This window comes from Lemur catta, chromosome 6 (genome assembly GCF_020740605.2).
Source record: "Lemur catta isolate mLemCat1 chromosome 6, mLemCat1.pri, whole genome shotgun sequence".
NCBI lineage: Eukaryota > Metazoa > Chordata > Mammalia > Primates > Lemuridae > Lemur > Lemur catta.
This window is the reverse complement of record NC_059133.1, coordinates 92,688,824-92,700,895: the sequence shown is the minus strand read 5'-3', so window position 1 is coordinate 92,700,895 and position 12,072 is coordinate 92,688,824. Positions and strand designations below refer to the sequence as shown.

At 39.4% G+C, this 12,072-nt stretch overlaps 1 protein-coding gene across 1 annotated transcript; it reads right to left on the bottom strand.

Annotated features, from left to right (window-relative positions):
• Positions 1–7,257: 7,257 nt before the first annotated feature.
• Positions 7,258–9,563, bottom strand: LOC123640076 (HIV Tat-specific factor 1-like). The gene is given in 1 exon segment (XM_045554417.1): positions 7,258–9,563. A coding segment is annotated over 1 exon segment (2,241 nt). The 5' UTR covers positions 9,559–9,563; the 3' UTR covers positions 7,258–7,317.
• Between the last annotated feature and the right edge of the window lie 2,509 nt (positions 9,564–12,072).

The following is a 12,072-nucleotide window of genomic DNA, read 5'->3' as shown; positions in this document are numbered from 1 at the left end:
AAACTACATATTTTGAATAAAGTACTTTTTGCTTTGTGATAGTTTAGCAAGTTTCATCCCAACTGCTCTTGGAGGATTAGCCCCTAATCACAGTTTCCCTCAGAGGAAACGCCAGGAAAATGAACTGACCTGTTCTCTCAAATCCCCCACAGGCTACTCGACGCATCGCTGTGCCCAGGTGCAGGGATGTCCCAGGTCACGTAGACAAGGTTCTGCACTTGGTCCACATGCTCACCCTCGTTCCCAGCAAGATGAACTCAAGGGGAAAGAGCCAATGCTGACCACTGATGTATGCTCTTCCCGGAGATGTCACAGCATCTTGTTTTAGCAGACTTGGGGGTCAGTTTCTAAGTTGAGGTGGGGAGGTTGTCAGGTGTAAGCAAATGGACACAATTTTCATTGTTCTGCCCAAATTTTCATGGACCAATTACAAATCTAATCCTACATAACTATGTCTTCTTTCTCATCTCTAACTCCCTAGGTTACTTTTTCCATTTATTACTCAGCCCACACAGACTCCTATTCCTCACTACTTTCCTGTCCAGTTGGTCATCAAATCCTTTTAAATTTGGTCTTTTTTTTCTACATTGCTTCCTCTCCTTTTCTCAGGACATTGCCATTTCTTGTCTTTCCAACTATGAGGGAATTATGTCAGCTCAGGGCTCTCTTCAGTGCAGTCTGATGGAGGACAGCTTGGCGCTCTCCCACAGGCCTGTGTCCCTGTGCGATGACAAGGCCGGAAAGAGGACACCAGACAGAGGAGACCCTGAAGGAGCACAGACAGAAACGCCAGGACCTTCTGGCTATTTGGATTTTACACATGTGGATGGGGAGGGTTGTGACAGGATTGAACTATCTGAGGAACAACTTCAGACCAGGCTTCTCTCTAAAAATACATTGCTTCAAAATGGCTTTATCTGGTAACTATTTACAATGCAATGGGATCCTGCTGCGGTTCTTCAGGGCAGAGAAAGGTATATTATAATAGTGGCCAAGGAAAGGTCACATCTCCAGAACCCTCCATCACACAGTGAGTTTATGGGGGAGGTTTGCTGAACTAAGGTAAGAACTGGAGTTGTGAGCAGAGCCCACCCTGTTACCTAGTTGATGGCTCTGGATGCCATGTGGGGGTCCAACGTACATGTTCTGTTGCAGTCCTCATAATCCATGCAGTGCATGGGGGTTGGGAGATGTCTAGGGCTTCTTCCAGTGCACAGACAGGGCCACTGGCTGTAGCCAAGTGACGGAAGCAGTGACAGAGCAAAGAATGCCCACCAAGATCATTATACTCTACACATGACGATGGTGTCAACAAGGCCAAAATGGAGAGCTAGCTACTAAGATTTGGGGTCATTAAAAATCAGGAAAAATTAAGGAGGAGGGAAGTAGGAGAAGCCTCCCCACTCAGATTTGGACAGTACCAGGACGGGTCCTATTACGGACTGAGTGCTCAAAAAGTAGCCAGGAGTCCGTGGCAGACTTTCAGAGTGTTTAGACTCAGGGAGATAAGTGGCATTATTCCAAGTGATCTGTGCTGTCTACGAATGAGTCTTTTATGAAGACGTGGGTTTGGACAGTATTTCATTCCAGGGTTTGCCACAAAAGCCGGAAAACCTCCCTGCACAGTAGTTATTGTGACAGAGCAGCCAGAATGTCACATAGGAATGGCATTTGTAGGAAAATCTGTCCTATTAAGAGTGGACTTTGCATACAAGCCTGGAGGCCTGCCCTTGGGAGGACCCAGTGGAAGATCGCAGATTTTCTTGAAACTTCTGAGGGAGTTAACACTGATAATGTCTCATTCCAGGCAGAATGGGGAAGTCACAAAGACAAAAAAATATCAGGGGTTATGTTAAACACCAACTTCCAATTTAATAACCTAATGTGGAAGATAGCGATATGATCTCTACAGTGAGCAGGATAAAGCTGCAGCCCTCATTATGGGCTGTAGCACTGAACATGACCCTCACAGAGCTAGTCAAAGCCTGCGTGGGACTGGTCCCTGAGGCACTAGCTGGAGTAAGAGGTGAGCCTGCAACATTTAAAGTGGTGCACAAGACGTGTCCAATACGAGTTAATTTCTAAGTCAGGACTGGATGGGATAAGTTGGCACAACAAAATATTACCAATATGTAGCCCAAATTTTTGGCTTGAATGATATAGCTTAAATGAAATTCCTTCCTTACCCACAGTTGTAAATCTGCAGAGATGGAACCATTGGACGTGGTGCATCCCTCTCTTCATAGAATCTTCTAAGGCTGCAGCACCACAGGGGGATACATTGTTAAAGCAGAGTCAAATAAATTATAGAACTTAACCCTACACCAAGCTTTACAAAGAAGCCAGGCATGAAGAGAGAGTGTACCTTTAGAGGGGGCTCAAGCTGGTAGATGTACCTTTCTAAAGGTCTTTTTTTCACGTTGGGGCACAGATGAGCTCTAACTATGTGGGTGGTACAAGTTAGACCAAAGGAAGCCCTTTAGGTTTGAGGCTTCTCAATTTTTGGGCTTTGTCAGTCCTACAGGTAGAGGGCTTATTTGACTGTCTTCCTTCCTGTAGTCAACCACATCTCCAACATTAAACCCAGGTTTATTTACAGGCATCAATCTCGACAGAGTGGGTATATTCTGATAACATATTTTTAGATAAGAACTTCCTTGGTTATCTTCCAGCTAGTAAATGCCATCAGAATGGGCTCCAGGAGGTCTGGTTGAGGGTAACACTGCCTTATGCCCTGGAGCAGGGGTCCAGCAAATTACAGACCTGATGTTAACTCTTTTATTGCCAGAGACCTGTGGATTTGGGTCAATGGTCCCCAAAGAATGAGAGACATACTATACCACGGAGCTGAAAAGGTCACACAACCATGCTGTTTTCACTTTGTGTTTTATATTTTTCATAAAATCTGTACAGGAATTAATTAAGAAGTCAAAATTATACGGGCCTTCTTAATAAAAAACACCAGTCCTCACTCCCGCCTTCTGCACACACTCATCGAGGCTAGTCAAACATTTTAAAACACTTTTTTGTTGATTTTTTCACATCTTCCTCAGTATCTTCACATAATATTTTGTTTATTTTTCTGATGTAGTCATTTATATTTTACCTTTCCACTATGATAAATGAGGATGTAGCACATTTTCATTCAGTTCTCACCTTGTCTAACTCTTAATACCATCTCTACCTGCACAATTAAATACTTCCTGTATTTCTAGCCTTCTAATGCAGTTATATTATCATTTTTATAGGTTAATATCCATCACTTACATTATTATGATTATATACACTATTCATTAGTTGAGTCATGGAGTATATGATAAATATTACACTCTTTCTTTTTTGCATGTTTTAATTTCCTGTCATTACACTATTTTGTTTCTCCATTTGATTAGTTAATATTTTAAATACTAATTTTACCCTAAATCTCTGCTAATTCCTTAAATTATCTTGTAAGATATTTAGACACTTCCATGTTCTATCAATTTGATCTTCTTTAAGAAATATGTCCCACGTCCCTAGTATAATATCATGCACAGTTGTCATTCTGTGATCTCTTTACATCATGACATTGGAGATTCCCTTGAATTCTCTCCTTTTTGGGTCACTGTTATCTCACTTTTTTGTTCACAGTTTTGTATTGAGAGAGTTCTGGTGGCTTCCTGCCCAAGGGTGCATGAAAGAAAGATTTGAGAACTATGTGCCTAAAAATATCTTTATGCTCTCTCATTCTTTTTTTTTTTTTGTTTAATGCCTTTACGACTTTTATTACTTATGCAGAACATGCTTATTAGGGGAGATACGGTTAACACAGAAAAATAAATGGAAAATTGTAACCTACAATTCTAATAACCAAAGACATCTATATAACATTAGGTATATATTTTTTCTCAAGGCATCTATAACAGACATTTGCCATTCTTACCAAACACCTAGCATCTGTGTCTGAGGAATTGCCACCTTATGAGGCAGATCCTTCCTCTTATTTTATAAGCAGAAAACCCAAAGATCTTTTTCAGCTGGCCTTAGAGCTAAGAGCGAGTGCATTAGCTTAGGCTACATCAGTTTGCTACAGCCACTCTGGGCTTTGGATTGAAATCTCCTGAAGCAAAGCAGCCCAGACACAGGAGAATCCATTCTAGCACCAACAGCCAATCTTCGGAAGCAGAAGAAACAGCAACAATTCTGGCAGGGACATCAGGTTGCTGAAAGTTTTGCACAGATGAAAGTTTTGCAAGTAACAATGAGTGTGCCCATCAGTTCTGGTGGCAGTGTAGCTCCTTTAATGGTTGTGGAGTGTCATTTGTTTGTTGACAATGACTGCGTGGCCATAGACCTGTTCTTCTAACTCTTAGGAGCTAGTTAGAAATTTTACAAAATTAATTTTGACTAAGATTACCTGAATTAGTTTATATTGCTTACACCTGAAACTTTAACCTTTAATTAAACTTTCAGATACTCTCTATGCCATACAGGCATATTTCAGAGATATTATGGGTTATTTTTTGTTCTTGGTGCGTGTGCTTTTGGTGTCATACTCAAAAAATCATTGCCAAGACCAATGTCAAGGAGATTTTTCCTTATGTTTTCTCCTAGGAGTTTTACAGTTTCAGGCCTTACATTTAAGACTTTAACCCATTTCAAGTTAAGTTTTATGTAGTTTAAGACGAAAGTCTAATTTCATTTTTTTGCATGTGGATATCCAGTTTTCCCAATACCATTTATTGAAGATACTTTCCTATCCTCATTGTCCACTCTTGCTGCTCTTGTCAAAGATTAGTTGACCATATATGTGGATGAATGGATGGGTGAATAGATAAAGAAATTGTATTATATATATACAATGGAATATTATTCAGTCACAAAAGAAGGAAATCTTGTGATTTGTGACAATATGGATGAACCTGGAAACTAATAGGCTGAGTGAAATAAGCTAGACACAGAAAGACAAATACTGCATGATCTCACTTATATGTGGAATCTAAAGAAGTTGAACTCACAGAAGCAGAGAGTAGAATGGTGGATGCCAGGGGTTGGGGGAGGGCAAGCAGGGAAGTGGAAGATGTTGGCCAAAGGGTACAAACTTTCAGTTATAAAAGGAACAATTTCCAGGGAATCTAGTGTACAACATGTGTAGTGATGGATGTGCTAATTAATTTGATTGTGGTCATAATTACATAGTGTATATGTATATTAAATCATCATACTGTACACCTTGAATATATTCAATCTTCATTTGTCAATTAACTATTTTAAAATAAAAAAGAAGACAATGAAATGATATTATGATATTTCAAAAGTGATATAATAAAAAAGGCATCAGTACAGAATTCTATATCTAGTGAAAATATCCTTTAAAAATGAAGGCAAAATAAAGACATTTTATGATAAATGAGAACTGAGAGGGTTTGTTGTTAGCTGACCTGCACTACAAAAAATGCTAAAAGAAATTCTTCAGAATGAAAGGAAATGACAGTAGATGGAAACCTGGACCTGCAGGAAGTGATAATGAGAGCAATACCTGGCAAACATATAAGAAACTATGAAAAACCATATTTTTCCTTTCAATTTCTTTAAAATATACATGACTATTTGAGGCTAAAAATCATAAAACTGTAGTATTATCTATACATAAAATTCATGTATAGATAATATATATAACAGCAGTTGCACTAAGAATGGGAGTAAATAGAAGTATACTATTGCAAAGTTCTTATATTTTACCTGAACTGGCACAATATTACAGTTGTCCCTTGGTATTTGTGGGGGTTTTGTTCCAGGAGCCCTGTGGGTACCGAAATTGGCAGATGCTCAAGTCCTTTATATAAAATCTATAGTATTTGCATATAACCTATGTACATCCTCCTGTATACTTTAAATCATCTCTAGATTACTTATAATTCCTAATATAATGCAAATGCTATATAAATAGTTATTATACTGAATTAATATTATTTGTATTATTTTATTTATTTATATTTTTTGAAAGAACATCAATGCACTTTATTTTAATGCTTCTAATTTATGAGAATAACTTCTTATTGCTACATCAGAAGTCAAATCACCAATGCTGAATTTGGAAAACACAAACAAGATCCACAATTTTATGGAGACTACATGGCTTCTCACAATACTAAGTACTATGAGTCTAAAAAACTGAATTATACATGACAAAACTTGTGAACCTTCATGGGATCCATGAACCTCTCCAAACTGTATGCAAGAAGTTGTGTAGTGTGTGTGTGCATTTTTCCTGGAAAGAGGTCCTCTAATCAATTTCTAAAGGAGCCCAAAGATGCTAAGAAACAATTGTAATCTCTTTCTCTATATTTTCAGTAATAATAAAAGCTGTGGACCACAGGAAATTCACTTTTGCACATCTAAGAATTAATTTTAATGGAAAAAGGGCAGAAAACAAACAAAAGTTAACTTATAAGGACTAGGCAAGGCCAGGTGCGGTGGCTCACGCCTGTAATCCCAGCACTCAGGGAGGCCAAGGCGGCAGGTTTGCTCAAGGTCAGTTTGAGACCAGCCTGAGCAAGAGTGAGACCTCATCTCTACTAAAAATAGAAATAAATTATCTGGACAGCTAAAAATATATATAGAATAAATTAGCCAGGCATGGTGGCGCATGCCTGTAGTCCCAGCTACTTGGGAGGCTGAGGCAGGAGGATCGCTCAAGCCCAGGAGTCTGAGGTTGCTGTGAGCTAGGCTGACGCCACAACACTCTAGCCCAGGCAACAGTGAGACTGTCTCCAAAAAAAAAAAAAAAGGACCAGGCAAGACAAAACTCCTTTAAAGGGTTATCTCATCTCCTTTACAAGTTTAGGACCCACATGTTCTGGTTTGGGAGAAATGAGGACATATGGACATATGCAGTAACATGAGCTAGAAGCAAGGAGACTCCCAAGGGATTCTTCAAGTCCTTAGAAAAACCAACCTTTAGTATGAATAAAGCAACAGCATGAATTTAAAAAGTAATTTATGTCCAGTTTTCCATTTCTGCATACTATCCACTTTTTATTGCTGAATATCACAAACTTCAATCAGAATACCTTGAAAAATATTCTGCATGCACTTAACAAATCTGACAAAAAGACAAATATCCAGTTTACTTGCATTATAACTCGCATTTTAACTGAACAGCCAATTAACATATATTTAAAAGCATTAGGTACAGGTAACAATGAAAAAACTTCGATGCATTAATCTGATAGCATCCTATCACTATGCATATGTTTGTGTAACACTACCAGTAATTACCCTGAAGCACAGGCAAATGTAGATGGAGGACTCTCCCTAAAAAGCAAGTTTAAAGGATTAAATATCATCATCACTACTGAGGTCAAAGCTGCTACTTGTGGACAGGGGCTCGTCTTCCTTAACATTCCCCAAAATACCCAAAGTCCCTCTCTCATCAGAATCCTCATCATCATCACACAACTTCTCGTTGGAATCATCATCTTCGAACAACTTTTCATCTGCATTATCCTCCTTTCCATCTGCATTATCCTCCTTTCCATCTGCATCTTCTTCATATTCCTTGTTGTCTGACTCTTCAAATATCTTTTCATCTTCATCATATTCCTCCTTTTCATCAGCGTCTTCAAGCCCTTTTTCATCGGCATCTTCTTCACCCTCTTTTTCATCGGACTCATCATCAAATACTTTTTCATAGGCATCTTCTTCCTTCTCATCCGAATCTTTGTCAAACTCTCTCTCAGAGCCTTCCTCATCTAGAACATTTTCAGAGGTATCATCTTCAAATTCGGAGTTTTCAGAGTCATTTTCTTCTAACTCTTTGTCAAGAACATCTTCAAGCAACTCCTTTTCAAAGCCATCCTCATCAAAATCTTTCTGGAGACCATTTTCTTCAAATTCTTTTTCGAAGTCATCTTCAGACTGTTTTTCAGAGCAGTCTTCATCAGACTCTCTCTCTGAGTCATCCTCTTCAGACTCTTTTTTGGGGCCACCTTCCTCGTCAGACTCCTCGTTAGGGTCATCTTCAGATTCTTCTCCAAGGCCATTCTCTTCATAATGACTGTTGAGCTTCTTAGGTTCTCTTTTGGGGCCATTCTCTTTTGGCTCCTTTTTAAGACTACCCTCTTCATTCTCTTTTTTGGGGTAGCCTTCATGCTCTCTCTTGGTGCAGCCTCCTTCAGACTCCCTTCTGGGGCAGCCCTCTTCAGCCTCTTTTTCAGGGCCATCTTCTTTAGCAGCTTTTTCAGAAGCATTTTCTTCAAATTCTCCCCCATCTTCTGTCTTTTCAAACTTCTTCCCATCTGTAGGTTCTTCAAATGCCATTCCAGTTGCAGCTCCATGAGCATTCATTTTGGATGTGCTAGGGTGCTCTGAAAAATGCCTTGCTCTAGAAGGCCTGGCCCTTTCTGAAGCACAGGTGGAATTCAAATGCTGAAGGCCTCTGTTATTGTCAGGAGCAATGAGGAAAGCCTCCCATCCTCTCATCCTTTCCTCCCGTTCTCTTGAGGTCTCCTCCACCTGTTAATCTGTAGTTCCATCCCATGCTTGAGCAGTGATTTGATGGCCACCAAACCATCTTCCATCGAGAGTTTGAATACAATAATCAGCTTCCTCTGGATCCCAAAAGGACACAGAGGCCACACCATCTGGGTGCCTATCAAAGAGATGGAGCTTCCTAATTTGTCCAGACTTTGAACACTCCACTCGAAGATCTTCTCTGATCTGATTCAGCACCAATGGATCATCCTCAAAATCCATAGGATGAAACATATTTTTGATGATGACAACTCGCTCGTGGCACATCCGGGAGGGTCCAACTCTCCTCTCAGGTCTCCAATCCAGCTGCTTTTGCTGCAGAGACAGCTTCTTCTTATAGTCTTTGCACTTCTTCTTCTTCTTTGAGGCATCATATTCCCCCTTCAGTTGAAACTTTGCCACCTCGACATGTAATTTGTAGCCTCTAATTTCATCTTCATCCAAGAGTTTTAATGCAAGTTCCACAGATTCTTTCTTCAAATAACAGCAAAGCCCATCTCCTTTAAGATTTCCTTGATTATCTTTGTAAAGTTTGACCTTAAATTCTTCTGTCTGAGGATCTCTCATAATAATGCCAAACTTGGACATAAGCTGTATAAATTCATTCACTGTAATGTTTGGAAGCAAACCAGACACATATACATTTGTGTTTCTGTTGTCTTCAACATGAAACCATCCTGATTCAGACTTTCTTTTTTCTCCCTTCTTTCTGAGATCAGCGGGTTCAGAGGTTTTCCTTTGCGGGGGTTCCTCTGTAGTCCTAGTATTAACATCTTGTATGCTTGCAGTAGAACTAGATGCGCCATGATTAGAGAAGCCATAATTGGCCTGATAGGTAGCAATGAAATCTTCAGTGATCTTGGGGAACCAAGCCTTCTTGTCCAGGTCCCACTCGTAGGGGGTGTCAGCAGGCTGCTGCCCGAAAGAATCGATTTCTCCGTCGTGATTGTTCTGAATGTCACCGTCCTTGGCATCTCCGTACAATTCTCGCATTCGCAACTGCTCATCAAACTCGTTGTTCCCATCCAAGTTGTTGCCGCTCATGTTTCCTACCTAGGCCTGGGGCCGGGTCCAGGCGTGCAAAGAGGCCGAAATGACGCTGGAAAGCAGAGAAAAGCTATTTGTATTATTTTAAATTGTTTTTTTTTCCAAATATTTTTGATCCACAGTTGGTTGAATCTGCAGATGAAAATCTGTGGATATGGAGGCCGACTGTACCTCTAAGGAGGCTGTGATAAGATAATGGTGCATATTGAATGCCTAGAGAAACTACTAAAAATTGATGTAAAGAAATACAGCTAAAAAGCCAGTATAGGCCTTTTATTATTTATTATTAATAGTTATTTATTATTAATTAATTATTATATTTATTTACTATTCATATTCCATTAAAATAGAATATTACATATATTCATTTAATCCAAGAGAAGGCAAAGAGGATGCAGGCAGAGCAAAAGAGAGAGCGAGTACAAACAGAAAATAGCAAACTGGTAGAGCTAAATCCAACGATATTCAATTGCATTAAATGCAAATGGACCAAACCCTCTGATTATATAAAATTAAACAATGACCTGTTAGAACACCTAAAATAAACAATGGTGGTAATACTTATTGCTGGTGAGGATACAGAGAAACTGTATTTCTCATATATTGCTGGTGGGAATACAGCCTCTCTGAAAAACAGTTTGGCAATTTCTTTCAGAACTAAATATGCACTTACCATATGCTGTAGCAATTACACTCTTGAGCATTTAACTCACAGAAATAAAAACTTGTGTTCACACAAAAACTTGTACACAAACATTCTCAGTAGCTTAATTTGTAACAACAAAATACAGGAAACAGCCCAAATGTCTTCAATAGGTGAATGGTTGAACAAACCCTGGTACATCCATACAAAGGAATACCTCTAAGCAACAAAAAGGATTGAACTATTGATATACCCAAGAACTTGGATGGACCTCAAGAGTACCGTCTTGTCTGTTCTGTGCTGTTGTATCAAAATACCTCAGACTGGTCATTTATAAGGAACAGAAATTTATTTTCTCACAGTTATGGAGGCTGGGAAGTCTATGATCAAGGCCCTCGTGGGTTTGGTTGTCTGATGAGGCTGCTCTCTGCTTCCAAGTTGTCACCTTGTTGCTGCACACTCTGGAAGGGAGGATTGTTGTGTCCTCACATGCCAGAAGGCGGAAGTGCAAGCTGGCTGAATACTGCATGAAGCCTTCTTTGTGGGGGCCTTAATCCCATTCCCGAGGGAGCAGCCATCATAGCCTCATCACCTTGTAAAGACCCCGCCTTTTGACACCATCGCATTGGCAACATCTGAATTTTGGAGGGGGCACATTCAAACCATAGCAATGTGAAAAAAGTCCATCTCAAAAGGTTACATATTGTGTAACATTCTCGAAGTGATAAAAAATAGAGATGGAGAACAGATTAGTGGTTGCCAGGTGATAGGGAGAGGGCTGGAATGGGGTGGCAGACGGGTGTGAAGAAAAAGAGGTAGCATGAGGGAATTCTTCTTTGGTGACCGAATAGCTCTATATCTGGATTTTGGAGGTTACAAGAATCTATACATGAGATTATATTGCACAGAACTACATCTATAAGTGAGCATGCTTGTGCACACACATGCACACATGAATGCTGAATAAAAAAGGGCAAAAACTGAATTAGGTTTTTAGTCCAGTTGGCAGTAATATGCCAAAGCCAGTATCCTGATCTTGGTATTGTTCTACAGCTATATAAAGATGTCACAATGGGGGAAACTGGATGAAGTTTACACAGTACTCTTGTACTATTTTTGCAACTTCCTGTGGGTTTATAATTATTTAAAAATAAGCATTTTTTAAAAAGGCAGAGATTGTCACACCTGATAATAAGTCAAGACCTAACTATTTTCTGTTAATAAGAGTTGCACTCTAAAGACATACAGATTGACAGTTACCATCCTTCCTTTTTACTTCCCCAAAGCACTACTAACATGATGTTGTGTAAGGCCCACTTTCACTGCATCTGGGGGGTAAGTGCAGGAGGGCTGCAGCACGGAAGCACAGGGAGCAATGGATCATTTATTAATGATACTAGACATCACTGCTCTTAACATTCTAGTTATCCCCACCCAAAGGACTTTCTTTCTGGTTGCCTTTCTCCTTTAGCCTCATAACGGCAGCATTATATGGGTGGCTATTTTCTTCCTCTCTATTCACAACCTTCTTTCTAATCCCTATTCCATGAACTCACCATGCACCTTTCCCTTACTCAAATCAACTCCAGATTTTTCTGATGTAGTAGATAGTCCCAAATAATTACTTTCACTTTGGTAATTAGAGGGACTTAGGTATCTTTGTATTAAAAAAAAAAGACAAACCCAAAACAATTCCCCCAGGAAAAATGCAATCAATGCTGTAGACATTGTTTACTTGTTTCCTTGCTTGTATATATTTTTAGACACACAGTGCAAAATGTTGTTAATATTATGCCACAGGTCACTGCACATTACCATCATAGAAATATATTTTTGTTTTATTTCTTATTTATTTCCTTTTATTTTCC